This window comes from Leucopleurus acutus, assembly GCF_964270905.1.
Source record: "Leucopleurus acutus genome assembly, chromosome: X".
In the NCBI taxonomy this organism is placed as follows: Eukaryota; Metazoa; Chordata; class Mammalia; order Artiodactyla; family Delphinidae; genus Leucopleurus; species Leucopleurus acutus.
The window spans coordinates 80,639,468-80,655,458 of record NC_139148.1 but is presented as its reverse complement, the minus strand read 5'-3'; the positions used below and the strand labels follow the sequence as shown (position 1 = coordinate 80,655,458).

Here is a 15,991-nt window from a genome sequence, read left to right as displayed (position 1 = left end):
AGGCATATAGATAAGTGGAACAGAATTCAAAGTTCAGAAATAAATTCTAAAATTTATGGTCAGTAGATTTCCAACAAAGGTACCAAGACAATTCAATGGGGGAAAGGATAGTTTTTTCAACAAAGGAGTTGGGACAACTGGATACCCACATTTAAAAAAAAAATAGAGAGGGAATTCCTTGGCAATCCAGTGGTTAGGACTCGGTGCTTTCACTGCTGAGGGCACAGGTTCAGTCCCTGGTTGGAGAACCAAGATCCCGCAAGCTGCATGGTGCGGCCAAAAAAAAAAAAAATTAGAGAAATAAATTAGACCCTTAATTCGTACCATATACAAGAAATTAACTCAAAATGGATCACAGACCCAAATTTAAGAGCTAAAATATATAACTTCTAGGAGAAAATATAGGAGAAAATATTCATGACCTTGAGTAGGGCAGAGAGTTCTTAGATACAATATCGAAAGCATGATACATAGAAGAAAAAATTGATCAATTTGAATGTATCAACTTTCGCTCCTCAAAAGTCACCAATAAGAAAATAAAAGTACAAGCCACAAACTAAAAGAAAGCATTTGCAAATGATAGATCTAATAAAAAGCTTGTTGATCCACAGCCATGGCCAGTCCAGGGGCTGCTTTCTGCTGTCTGGGTGCCTTGTCCGGAGTGGGGGCCTTAGGCCTGGCCTCCTATGGGGCACACTTAGCCCAGTTCCTGGATGCCTACAGGAAGGAGCTCTTTCACAAGACCAACAAACACCACTTTTTACACAGCCTGGCCCTGCTAGGGGTGCTCCTGTGCAGAAAGTCCCTCTGGGCAGGGTTACTGCTAGCTTCTGGAACTACCTTTTTCTGCACCAGCTTTAACTACCAGGCTCTGAGTGGACACCCCAGCGCCCATACTTTGGCCCCTGTGGGAAGGAGCCTGCTACTCTTGGGCTGGCTTGCCTTGGCTCTTTGAGCTTCCTTGTGTTTAATTTCTGGGGACATTTTTTAGAATTGGAGCAGGGATGGGATTAAAAGAGAAAGGCAAATTAAAAAAATAATAATAAACTAAGAAGCTTGTATATAGAATATTTGAATAACTCTTACAACTCAATAATTATTAGGAAGACAAAAACCTAATTAAAAATAGGCAAATGATTTGATTAGACATTTCATCAAACAAGTTATGAATAGCTGAAAAGGATATGAAAAGATATGCAACATCATTAGTCATTAGGGAAATGTAAATCAAAATCCCAATTAGAAACTACTACATATCCACTAGAATGGCTATAATAAAAAATACAAATGGTACTAAGTGTTGGGGATGCAGAGAAAGCAGACCACCTGTGCATTGTTAGTGGGAACATAATATGGTACAGACACTTTGGAAAATATTTTGCAGTTTCTTAACAAGTTAAACATAAATTTATCATATAATAGCCATTTTACTTTTAGGAATTTAACCGTAAGAGATAAAGATATATGTCCAAAAATATATGTCCACACAGAGGCATGTTGTAACTATTCATAGTAGCATTATCCATAATAAGAAAAAACTGGAAAAAATCCAAATGTCCATCACCTAGTAAATGGATGAACAAAATGTGATATATTTACACAATGGAATACTATCAATCACTAAAAGGAACAAGCTATTGATACATGCTACAACATGAATACACCTTAAAAACATACTCAGTGAAAGAAGCTACACACAATGGACCACACATTATATGATTCCATTTATATGAAATGTATAGAAAAGGCAAATTTACAGAGAAAGAAAACAGAAGAGTATTTGCTTAAGCCTGGGCATGGGAGAAGAGATTAACTGCTAATGAGTATCACAGAATTTTTGGATGATGTAAAAATTTTTAAATTGAATTGCAGTGATTGTTGCACGATTCTATTAATTTACTAAAATCATTGAATTATACACTAATAAGAGTGAATTTTATAGTATGTATACTACATTTCAATAAATCTGTTTTAAAAAACACAGAGATATTTTAAATGGAATAATTTGGTGGACTTCCTTTATGGCACCTACATGGCTTTCCTCAGGCTTACCATATTTTCATAATTTCTTCATTTACACTAACACTCCTTACATAACAATGAGTCACAAGCCTATATTTCCAGCCCTGACTGTGAAGCTTTTTCCCAGTTCTAACCTCATATATCCAGTTACGTTTCAGACTACTCCCTGCTAACTAACTTTTCCACCTCAATAAACTTTCCTTCTCATTTGTAATAACTATTAGTTATTCCTGCTTTTTACATCTTCTCATACCCTTAATACTGATATAAAACATTTTCACATGATATGTTTTACTTATTAATATAACTGCTCCTGGGATACTGCATGCTTTTATTTTTTTCTCTCCTAAATTAGACTGTGAGCTACATCAAAGGCAACTTTCATAGTTTTTTTTCCTGTACCTTCAAAACAATCAACACAGTGCTGAGTCTACAGAAGGTGATCATTAAATGAATGCTGATTTAAATTAATAATTTGCAATTCTTGCATTTGTTTATCATAAGTTTATGAGTGCCTACTATGTGTAAAACACTGGATTCAGTGCCATCAAGGAAGCAAAGAAATATATGATACATGATCTCTCTTCTGAAGGAGTTTATAATCAAGCTGGGCACATAAAGAGTTAGCAAATACAAGACTACCATTCAAAAAGGATGTCAAGAAGCAATCCATGATTAAGAAAAAAATGAGGAAACAAAACCAGTGATTCCAGGATCAGAAAAAGAGCTAAACTGAGCCTTAGAAGAGATAAGTTGGATATTAAAAAGTGAGAGAGGTTGAGAAGATTTCAGGCAGGGAAAATGGACTGAGAAGGGCAGAGATGAGAATTCAGGGTTTATGTAGAGGATTTGGGAGAAAATTAAGTTAGAAAAGTGGATTGAGGTCAGAAATTGAATGGCCATGAAGGCCTGATTAAGTTGTCCAGACTTTATTCTGTTAAAATAGTCATTTACTGAGCATTTACTATGTGATTTGTGGTTTATATGCATAGTGGGCATTTGTTGTATGTTGGATATTGGGTATCCATTCCCTCAGTCTCACAGCACTGATTTTCTTTTGAGAAGAATCCAGTGGGACTGTAACTAGAGGCCTTACCCTATTGTAGTTAAGGGGCAAGCAATTAAATTGAAAGTGACTGAAGTTTCAGTTTATCTCATCCTCAACATAATGTTTAGACTATTCTGGTTATGAGGCCCTTGTGTTTTCTGCTTCCTAGGTATTCAGAGCTACTTCAGTTCCCGCCTGTTTCCAGACCTGACTCACCAGCTTTCCATGGATTCTGTGATACCTTGTTATTTTCCAATGAATTAAACTTTGAATAAAATAGCCAGAGTTGATTTATGGTGCTTGCAACTGAAAAGTCCTAATTGATATAGTTATATATTATTTCCCACATTCCACTGATAAAGAGACTGTGGGTTAGTGAGTAACTTCCCAATGCCAGACAGCTAGCAAGTGACAAATGTGGGTATGTTTGATTCTGGAAACTAATTTCTATAAAATTACTTACCAGAGGCTGCATGGCATGACCAAGACTCAAACTCTAGTTTCTCTGACTTCGAAACTGGTATTTTTTTCCCTACACCACTCTGCCTTTCAATGAGAATTCACTGTAGATCTTCAAGAAGGGTATGATATGATGAAAATGGCATTTTAGAAAGGTTAATTTCACAATAGAATATAGGCTGGAAGGGAAGCAAGAGAGCTTGATGTAGGGAGATAGATGACAAGGATGAGGTAAATAATCCAGGTGGAAAATGACAGTGGTCTGAAATAGTGAAATGACAGAATGCAAGAGAGTATAGACGGGAACAGTAACTAGAATATCAGTTGTCATAGCTATCTCTCTGAAATGTCCATCCCATTAATTTTTACTATTTTATAATAACTTCGGTTCAGTGATTTCAAATTTCAGTCCAGTAAGCCTATGTCTTTTACTGAGTTAATCAGAAACTCTTAGTAAGCGTATTATAAATGTACATCATTTGCAGCTAAATTATATGTACACCATTTGCAGAAAAATGCAATTTGCCTAGTGATTTTATGATCAAGCAATATTTTATGGCTTTAAATTTCTTCAAACCATCACAAAACCACAGGAAAGAAAGGATATCACAAAATCCAAATAGTTATTTATAAGAATTGGCCTAAGTTTTCCCCACAAAGATAAAAATAAACTTCTCAGAAGAATGGTTATTCTACTAATGACCTCCATTTTCCAGGCAACCTGAGCCTCTAGAAGCAAGAGTCATTTTCTCCATTAAAAATGTCTGTACAAGTCAATAGGAAAAATGATATGAGTTTTGAAATAAGAGGAAAGGAAACAATTTGAATGAAAGAAATGTATACAGATCAGGCTATATAAGTGCTGCTCAAGCAAAAGATACTTCATACTTTGCAAAAGCAATAATTGGGACAGTACTCAAGCTCTCCATATAAACCTTGCATGACTAAACAACAACCCAAACTTTGCGCAAACAACGTTATTCATTGTTGCCTTAACTTTTTCCTTTTTAGTTACAAAAATAATATATGCTCATTATTTTAAAATTCAAAAAGTACTTCAGAATAGAAAATAAAAGTTTAAAGCTTTTTCTTCTACCTAATTACATCAGTTTGGTGTGTATATTTTCAGACATTTTTCTATGAGTATGAAAACATACACACACGCACACTCCATATATGTACCTTTTTATATGTATTTTTTACATAGATGAGATCATACTGCAGATATTGCTTTGCAACTTGGTTTTTTCATTTGACACTCTACTGTGGGCATCTTTTGCACATATTGAGAACCAGCTCTTTTGTTCTGTTACCAAGGCAGATGTGTTCTCAAGCCCTAGTTTCTGGCATTTTCCCAATCATTTAAATGCTTCAATAACTGCTTTTTGTGTTAAAAAAAAACTTGACTTCCCAAGGAAAAGTACCTTTTAAATAATAAAGAAATTGGGGAATTTGTTTCTTAATATGCTACAAGAAAGGAAAATTCAATGTGACATGTAGATGCTTAATTCAAACAGCAAGGCTCTGGTAACAAACAATATCTGGTTCTCAGAGTAGCCTTTTCAAAAAATTATTTTATTGTGATAAGAACTCTTAACATGAGATCTATCCTCTTAACAAATTTTAAGTGTACAATACATTATTGTTGACTATATGTACGATATTATACAACAGATCTCTAGAGCTTATTCATCTTACTTAGCTGAAACTTAATTTGTGGCTATTTTTATGATATCCAGAGTACAATTTATTAAAAGGAGATGCCCTGATATTTTGATATATATTTTCCTTTAAATGCCGATTATTCGTAAAGAAACTTTCAGATAATTATTTTCTATAAATCTTGTCTTATGAAAGAAAATACTAATGAAACAGAGGGTTAAGAGGCATTTTAATTTAATATTATAGATCCTCATTAAATTCCAGAATTTTTCTTCTAAACACTCTGCATAGTCTCCTAGCTATTTAAGTATGTGAGGTGCTCTTATTTAGAAGTTGGTTGCTAAAAACTAATTTTTTAAATACTGAAAATGTACTAATGTAATTTGCTGCATGGCAGGTATGCACCAGTAAATCTGGCATATTTAGGAGATGGGACAATTGTTAAATAAAAGTAGTATGTAATTAAAGGTTAAAAATGTTTTTTACTTCAGCAGCAAGTAAAAACACTCCTGCTCTCAGGAATCCAGTTCATTAGTTTAAGAAGTTGGGTTTTTTTTTTAATTTTTATTTATTTTTTATTATTTTTTTTTGCAGTACACGGGCCTCTCACTGTTGTGGCCTCTCCCATTGCGGAGCACAGGCTCCGGATGCGCAGGCTCAGCGGCCATGGCTCACGGGCCCAGCCGCTCCGCGGCATGTGGGATCTTCCCGGACCGGGGCACAAACCCGTGTCCCCTGCATCGGCAGGTGGACTCCCAGCTACTGCGCCACCAGGGAAGCCCAAGAAGTTGGTTTTTTAGTACTAAGTTTGTTCTTGTGCAGAGCAATACTCTGTGTGAGGATGGAGAGTTACATACAAGAAAATATCTCAGTCCCCGTCCTAGGGAAGTTTAAAATATACTTGGGGAAAGAACGTGTGTTTGTAAAAGAAATGTGGCTATGTGGTTCTGTTATAATGTTTATCAAGAAGTATACAAAACTTTAATGTAGCTTCAGTAAATAAGCCCTGAAATAAATGAAGAGTTGAAGAACTACATCCCACTGGGCAAGCATTCCTAGAAAACATAAGTTTAGTAAGGAAGTTAGAATTCACTGATAGAGCACTAACCGTGTTCAAAGCATTTTTACATGTATTATGTTATTTAAAGCTCACCATGGTTCTATGAGGAAGGTACCCTCGTTTCACAGATGAGGATACTGGGGCAAAGGGAGTTGAAAAATTTGCCCAAGGTCACCAGATACAGCTTATGCTTATATGCACAGATCTGATTCCAGACAGTGGAGTATCACCAAAACTTTGGGATTAGAACAGGGATAGGATAAGTATTTTCAGGAAGACTTTTCGAAACACTATGTATAGCATATATTAGAAGCTAAGGAGCAGCATGGAGAGCACTGTAAGCAGATTGGTCATGTAGTCTAATAATTCATGTAATTCTGTCTCTGCCATTTTTAACCTTTCTTCCAAAGAAGGCTAGACACATTCTCACAATGACAGATAATGAAATTGTGTTAATTAGAGCATTTGGTTACTTCTAAACAAACAATGCTTAATTAGTCTTTTAGACAGACAGACATTGGTTATAAAACAAGACAGACAAAACTGGTCAATATCATAATTTTGAAATTTTGGTTACAACTGTTTTAAAAGAGTCACTAAAACACAGTTATGAATCTGGAGAGTTTATGGTTGCATTTTTTGTTTCTTTCTCTGTATTAAATAGATTTTTTGATAACTAAAACAATGAGTTCATTAGCCATCCTGTTCATTGACTCGACTGTAGTTAGTCATGATGTCATTTCCTCGCCTCTTCTCTTTCATTGATGAGTTACAGAAGAGTGAAGTTAGCTATCTTCACCTGGAAAGTATTAATACTAACTAGATTTGCTGAAGCATTAGTCTTTACTACATGATAAGCATGTAATTTAACTGAAAAGCCTGCCACAGTGGACAATAAACCAAGGATATTAGTTCTCACTTTAACAACAAAACGTGACTTTGGGTCACGAGGCAAATTTAACTTATCTTCTAAGTTGAAAGGTATGGTTCGCATATAAAACACAGCAACTCAAGCTGATTAAACTTATTAGCCTTGGCCCTGGATCATACTTACTTAACTGGGATAGGAATCCCTATGCAGCCTTGTGAATGGTATAATAACAGACAGCACTTATAGAACCTTTATGCATATGAATAAAAAATTTACACAGATTAGCCCCTTAATGCTTATGTAACAACCCAATAGGGCTATTCCCATCATCATCCTCTTTTTAAAAGAAAACTGAGAGTTGGAGATGTGTGACTTGTCTAGGGTTATACAGACAGTAAGTGGAAGGATTTAAATCCAGGCAGTCTGACCCCAGAGCCTGTGCTGTTGCCTGAAACACAGGAAAATGGAGCGGATCATCATAGTGCATCATCCTGGGTGTCAGTTTTACTCAGGGACCAGGAATCTTATATAAAAACTATGTCAATAAATTATGGAACACAAGTCAAATATTGAAAGGAAACGTACAGATAAAATGTATAGATTTCAAGGGAGTTTCCTGCTTTCAATGGGTAGCTTCAGATCATATCTTCAGGCTCCTCGAAGTACAGGTTCCTTTGCTGCTGGGGATACTAAATGGAAAAATTCCTAGGATATTTTTCATTTAACTGTGGATTGAATACATTGGCATTTACTTTAAGCTCTGACCTCCCAGTATTTGGCTGTTAACCAAATAAAGTCATTAGGCATGTTAAATTTAATGAAAACCATCTTTTTCATTAAACTAGCTTGTTCTAGTATACCTTGCCAGTTCAAGCTAAGTCTCTTGTAAGTCAGAGGAACTTGAGTACTGATGCCCCTATAGGTGCTAATACCATGAGGAATGGAAAAGTGGCCAGGGCTGTCACTTAACTCCAGTTCTAGTACCTCTGTCCAAGAGTTCATTCACTTCTGTTCATTAAAGATGGTATAGTAGAGTGGTTAAGAACTCAACTTCTGGAATCAAACCATCTGGTTTCACATCTGGGCTTTTTTGATTATAAATTGTGTGACCTTGGACAAGTTATTCACTTAGTCTCGGTATCCTCATTGAGGATATAATACTAAGGATGAGATGAAGTTGTCATACAAGGATAGTATAAGGATGATAATGAACCCCTCAATGGGTTCATTAAAATACTAAAAATAAAGCACTTAGTCCAGTGTCTGATACACGAAAGTGATAAATAAAGTTATTATTATTCAGTGACAACTATGTATACTTACTACACAATGCTTATGCTTAGGGTAATCATCCATTATTAGAGGACCTGAACAATCTTTATTTACTCCTTAATTTGCCCCTAAACCAAAAACATTAACATTTGTGAAAACGACTTTTTGCATACATAATAATATACGTAAAAGTGTGTTAACTGCAGAATTGTTTGTAGTGACGAATACATGGAAAGTCCTAGAATGTCCATCTAATAAGGAAGGCCTCAGTTTTCCCAGTCTGTATAAGGAGATTGGACTAGATCATTTCTAAAATCCCTTCCACCTCCAACAAGGACAATATCTTCAACAGTTGTTAGTTAGGCTTGACACCAATACGCTAAGCAATAGAACTGAGACAGGAAAATCTAAGGTATTAGGTGGGTATTTAAAATTAAGTCACAGTGCACAGTACTCTACAATTAACCAACACATAAAAAGTTAAAAAAGTATGTTATTAATATCAAGGACAGAAATCATTATTTAACACATTGGGAGTTATTATATTTTAAGATGTATGTAATTAATTGTATGCAAATTTTATACTCTTAACCTTTATAATGGAATAAAAAATAAAAGGTATCAAAAATAAACATGAGATATGAGTTTGAGGTTTAGATAATGAAGATGTATAATTTAGGACTATCAGGAAGTTTGAAAGTTCTCAAGAAAGAAAGGGGGCTGTGTGTGCTGTAAAACACTAAAACAATACTTGGTTTGAATTTTATTTAAAATTGTGTTGATTTTTTTTTCTTTGAAATAACAGGAGACATTCTGTAGGCAGACAATGCCAAGCAGGATGAGTGGTTATTTGACTTTAGAACTATCAGGACCTAATATTATTATTAATATCAAGGAGTTGCCAACATCCATGAAATTTCCACCCTCATGCATATCTGAGTTGGAAAATCTCTATTTGTAGAGTCCCATGCTGCTTCCAAAATAGAATTCACATTATAGTCACAAAGAAATGCTATGAGTGGCTTGAGACTATATAATAAGAAAGGTTCCTTTACACATAATCTTGATCAATAATATTACGAAAAATAGTAAACAATGTTCAATTTGAGGTCTATGTGCCATTTTAGCCCCATTTTATTTTATTTATTTAAAATTAATTTTTAATTAATTTATTTTTAATTTTTATTTTTGGCTGCATTGGGTCTTCACTGCTGTATGCGGGCTACCCCTAGTTGTGGCGAGTAGGGCCTACTTTTCGTTGTGGTGCATAGGCTCTTCATTGCAGTGGCTTCTCCTTGTAGAGCACGGGCTGTAGGTGTTTGGGCTTCAGCAGTTGCTCAGTAGTTGCAGCACGCGGGCCATAGAGCGCATGGCTTCAGTAGTTGCAGCCCGTGGATTCAGTTGCTGCAGGGCTCTAGGGCATGCGGGCCTCAGTAGTTGTGGCGCACAGGCTCAGTAGTTATGGCTCACGGGCTCTAGAGCACAGGCTCAGTAGTTGTGGCACACGGGCTTAGATGCTCCACAGCATGTGGGATCTCCTCGGACCAGGGATCAAACCCGTGTCCCCTGAATTGGCAGGCGGATTCTTAACCACTATGCTACCAGGAAAGTCCATAGCCCCAATTTAGAGAGGAAGAATAGAGGTAATAAAAGCGAGTTAGCTTGCCCAATATCTAATACAACCAGTAAGAGGAAAAATCAGGATTCAAGCCCAGCAATTCTGACTCCAGAACCTGTAATAAAATCACTTAGGTCATAAAGTCTCACTAAGGAAATCAAATGCTGAAACTTGATTATTATTGAGATTCTACTCTTTTAAACTCTAAGAAAGGGTTTTTAAAATTATGTGTATGTTGTTTGATACAAAAATGACCATCACCTCTGAAGAGCTGTGGAATAGGTATTTGTTCCCACCAGCAGGAATATTTGCAATTCCATAAGACTTACTTTTTCTCAGTGGACGCACTTAATCAAATTAATTAAATATATTTGGGTATTCTGGATGAAAAATGGCAGAAAATATCATTTGGGCTTGTTCTACATTGTCCAAATATAGTACAAAATTTAGAAATAGTTATGGTAGTCATACATACATGCATGGACATTGCTCACCATTCAAATCCTTTGAATTTTTCCTCCCTTTTTAGTCGAATGAAATAAAATGCTTCCAAACTTGCAATTAAAAAGGTTTGCTTTATTTAAGTTTTTATGTGAGAATTCTTCAAATGAGTACTGTGGGCAAAAGATTCTTGAGTGTCCTTATAAAAGTGTTTCTCTGTGATGTGGATTTACATTTTTGAACAATGTATGCTATTTTTAAGTTGAAAACTAGCATTAGAATAAATATCCAAATTAGTAACTAATTTTCCTTTTCTGCTATTGCATTAATTGTAACTGTTCTCTTAAATTCCATGCAGTTAAGGTTATAATGCCAGAAATGTAATTCACAAATATTTCCTTTTAAAAATCAAATGTTATGGGGGAATATTCCATTTGTGTCAAAAAAGGTTATGCATGTTCATTGGTACAAAGTTTGATATGTTTATTAAATCAAGTTTCTTAAAAATAAAAAAAATAAAATGTTATAGCTACATACCATATTCTATTCATTTGTGTGTACCCTTATTTTAGGAATGAGTATGGAATGATATAATTTTGATTTGAAAAACAGTAGTGTGAAATACTAACCAATTTTTATTACTATTCCTTTTTAAACCACAATTTATTAACAGCTTGAAAAAGCTGTCTATTTAATTTTACCAAAGAGGTCTCTCCTAACCAAGGCGAGAAAAACAGAGGCATTATTTGTACTCCTGAATAATGCTATCTACCATTCCTGTGGCTGGATTATAGACAGCTACACACTGGCAACTCCAGAAACTAGAAGAGCATTTGATGTTTCTTGTGTTGATTGGTTTTCTAGGTTATTACTGTTGTTATTTGCCTCTTTCTCTCTCTTCTGAGAGCAGAAATGAAAGGCCAAGGATGAAGATCCACCTTCTATAACTGTCTCCACTGCAATGAAATTCTGTTATCCTACAATTTGGTTCTATTTTCCTCTCAAATAGACCTAACAAATATTTACCAAATAGGTGATTAAAATCAGTACACAAGTGAACAGAACAGAGAGTACAACACACACCCACACATATATGGACAACAAATTTTTGATGAAGGTGCAAAAGTAGTTCAGTAGAGAAAGGAGCTTTTGTAATAAATGATGCTGGAACAGTTGGTTACACATTTGCAAAAAAGAAAAAAAAATTAAATCCACATCTTCTACCACATACAAAAATAGATCAGATTGAAATATAAAACCTAAAAGTATAAAACTTTAAAAAAAGATAGAAGAATATCCTTGTGACCTTGGGCCAGGCAAAGGTGATACCAAAAGCATGGGAACCTAGGGGCGGAACAGGAATGCAGACGCAGACGTAGAGAATGGACTTGAGGACACGGGGAGGGGGAAGGGCAAGCTGGGATGAAGTGAGAGAGTAGCAATGACATATATACACTACCAAATGTAAAATAGATAGTGGGAAGCAGCCGTTTCACACAGGGAGATCAGCTCAGTGCTTTGTGACCACCTAGAGGGGTCGGTTAGGGAGGGTGGGAGGGAGATGCAAGAGGGAGGGGATATGGGGATACATAAATACATATAGCTGATTCACTTTGTTATACAGCAGAAAGTAACACAACATTATAAAGCATACTCCGATAAAGATGTTCAAAAAAAAAGCATGGCTCATAAAATAAAAAAAAGATGATATATTGGACTCTATCAAAATTACAAATTTTTGCTCTTTGAAAAACTGTGAAAGGCACTTTTTCAGTTTTTCCTGTTTTTTTAAGAGGATGAAAAAAAAATCATGGATTGGGAGAAAGTATTTGCAGAGCTTATACTTGATAAAGGACTTGTATCCAGAGTAGAAAATGAATTCTCAAAACTCAATAGTAAGACAACAACCTAATAGAAAAATGGGTAAAATATGAATAGATACTTCTACAAAGAAGATAAGTAGATGGTAAATCAGTACACAAAAAGATGTTCAACAGCATTAGTCATTAGGGAAATGCAAAGTAAAACCACAATGAGATGCTCTTACATACCTATTAGAATGGTTAAATTTTAAAAGACTGACCATACCAAGTGTTGGCACTCCTAGTGGGAATGCAAAATTGTACAATCACTTTGGAAAATAGCTAATTTCTTAAAAGCTAAACATACACATACCATGTGATCCAGTCATTCCACATCTAAGTATTTTTCTAAAGGAAATGAAACTATATGTCCATACAAAGACATACACAAATGAACATAGCAGCTTTATACATAATAGCCCAAAACTCAAATGTCCATCAACAAATTGTGATATATCCAAGCAATGTGTAACTACTCAGTAACACAATAGGAAAATGACTCGTTATGCACATAACGATACGGAAAAATATAAAAATAATTATGCTAAGTGAAAGAAGATAAGCAAAAAGAGGGATATATTGCATGATTCCATTTATATAACATTCTAGAAATGCAAGCCAATCTATAGAAACAGAGAGATGATCAGTGGTTGCCTAGGGACGGAGTAGGGCATGATGAAACATTTGGGGGTGATGAAAATGTTCATTATATTGACTGTGGTGATGACTTCACAGGTGTATAGATTTATCAAAACTTAGCAAATTGTACACTTTATGTACGATTATATCTATTGCACAGTTGACCCTTGAACAACTCGGGGGTTAGGGGCACCCATCCTCTGCACAGAAAAAAATCTTGTGTATAACTTTATAGCCTGCCACAGTATCCACGGTTTTGCATTCAGGGATTCAAGTAACTGCAGCTTGTGTGGTACTGTAGTATTTACTGAAAAAAAATTGTGTATAAGTGGGTCCATGCAGTTCAAACCTGTGTTGTTCAAGGGTCAACTGTACTTCAATAAAATTGTTTTAAAAAAGAATTAACTTGTTTATTTAGATAAAATCTATCTAGATGAACCAAAAAAAAAAAAGAACAACAAACAATAAGTCCAAAAATAAATGAATTTGCAATGCTTGGCTTCTTAAACATCTACAACAAAAGTTAATGCTACAGCAGTTTTCATTGTGTATTATGTATGTGTGTTTGTGTGGCAGGGGTGGTGGGTGGGATTGTGTACATGTTCATAACAGGTAAGGTGTAAACAGATGTCCAAGAGCCATGTTCAGCTTGGAATATACCAATAGATTCTGTGTTAAGCATCATCTCATGTAGAACTATGAACATTTAACCCTCCAAAAAGAATATTATAAAATAATGGAACAGAGATCATATTACTATGCAAGTAATTTATAGATAGCCTTATTAAGAAAAATAGCATATTATATGCTTGCACACTTATAAAAATAGAAAAAATATGGCATTATACATAAATTCTATTCATTATATGAACATAAAATTTATTTTCTTTTAGGGACCTGCCATTATAAAATTAAGTTAACTAACAGACCAAAAAAGCTACAAAAATAAAAGTGTGTTATGAGATACCTAAAGTATTGTATACACATCAAAAGTAGACTGTTGTTAGAAAAAGGTACCTAAAATCTATGGCTTGGGACAACAGACTTCCAATCAAAAATCAGGATAGCTCATTGATATATTATCTTTGTATGAGGTTTTTTTACAAGCTTTTTTTCTCTTTTTATTCTCCCTGTTCCATTCCAAACTTTTCTGTATCGGTGTGAATGATTAAGTATTAATTCTTGAAAAGCATCTAAACAAGCCTCTAAGTAGATAATTTTAGAATGAAAGTTGTAGTTGAGTCACATTTGTCCAATATCATAAATCAGAAGAGAGCTATTTTCTAAAGGAGTCACAGTTGTCTTAAATCAAGGTCAAAATTATTTTACCCTTAGGATTTCACCACTGATTAGTTTCTTTCTCAATTCAGTAGAAAAACAAGCAAAAGATATGAATAAGCAATTCCCAAGTGGACAATAAACATATGAAAAGACATTCAATCTTACCACTAATCTAAGAAATAGAAATGCATAATAATAAGAAATTAATTTGGAGATGTTTATTAAAATGTGAATAGTGATTATCTCAGTGTATTTTGAGTTATTTTAAATTTCTTATTTGGATTTCAATGTACTGACTTTTTTCAACCTATATTATTTTCAGAAAAGATAAAGTTATTAAAAAACTGCCTCAGTTATTTGCAGATAAATTATGGACAATGCATCAGAAATCAGAACTCAGAAACAGAATCAAACAATTTAGTTAATACAGTAAAGGTGGTATTTCAAATAAGTGTGAGACAGAAAGATTATCAAATAAGTGGTACTAAGAAAATTAACTAGCTAATAAAAATACATTAAAAAAGTCTCAATCCCTAACTCATTGCTAACTCCAAAATACTAATTCTTGTTGGTACAAAGTTTAACATGTATATGAAACCATTAAGGTACTATAAAATATAAGTGCATTCATTACCAAACTACATCCATCATTTTAAAGGAAAATAATAATCTGTAGAACAATATTTACAGCATAACTTCATTGATTTAAATCATTGTTTCCATAGTATATGTTTTAATTAAAATTATAAAATGAAAGGATATGCACCCAGTAAGTTATATTCAGCATTATATCATCATCCTCTACCACATGTGCCTGGCACATGGCAGGCACAATAATATATTAGTTGAATGACTAAATAAATGAACTCATGCATTGTTGGTGGGACTGTAAATTGTGATAATTTTTTTCTGGAGAGAAGTTTGGCAATATGTATCAAAGAGTAAAATAAGCATGCAACTTATTCCAGCACTCCCATTTCTAGGAATTCATCATATGACTAATTTTTACAAGTGCATACAGTAGGTATACAGGGGTAACTTTTTTATAACAGGAGAAAATATGAATGTTAGTGGAGAGACGGTTTGGGAAGTAGCTGCCCTACAATAGGAATCTGGTTAAATAAATTAAGGCAAATATTTCCATGGAATATGCATCTATTTAAAAATAAGATGTTGATCATTTACTGTGAAAGTATAGTCACAATTAATTGATAAATGAGCAGATTACAAGAGAATACGATGTCACATAGATAAAACAGCATATATAAACAGGCAGGTGTGAATATGTACAAAGAAAATTCTGGAAGGAAATGCATCAAAATGCTAACAATGGTTAACAAATGATTAAGATTGTGTTTTTATTATCATTGGAATTTTCTATATTGTATTTTTCCTTACAATGCTTACATACTTTGACAACCAGGAATAAACAATAAAAGTAAATTCATTTACAGAATAGAAAATAAAAGTGTTTCCTAACTTTTAAAAACTATGACGAAATGACTAAGCACAAATCCTATAATAAAAAGGTAACATAAGGGTTAATCTAACTTTAATATTCTCCTCACTTGAAATGAATAATTCATATTTTATATTTTAATTTGCTACTTGTATTCTATGAGCAGGTTTAGAAAGTGAATGTGATTAATTAGGTTATTTTCTACATTAGCATTCCAAATCACCTCTGTGGAGTTTTCCGCTTCCATAGAACTACTAAGATATCTTCCAATTAAGTCTTTAAAAGACTATATCTTGT

At 34.2% G+C, this 15,991-nt stretch overlaps 1 protein-coding gene across 1 annotated transcript; it reads left to right on the top strand.

The window, feature by feature from the left end:
- Nucleotides 1–613: 613 nt before the first annotated feature.
- LOC309977739 (transmembrane protein 256-like) lies at nucleotides 614–955 on the top strand (the record flags this gene model as incomplete). Its single annotated transcript, XM_082864036.1, has 1 exon — nucleotides 614–955. One exon carries the CDS (start codon nucleotides 614–616, stop codon nucleotides 953–955), a length of 342 nt encoding a protein of 113 aa, XP_082720162.1.
- Between the last annotated feature and the right edge of the window lie 15,036 nt (nucleotides 956–15,991).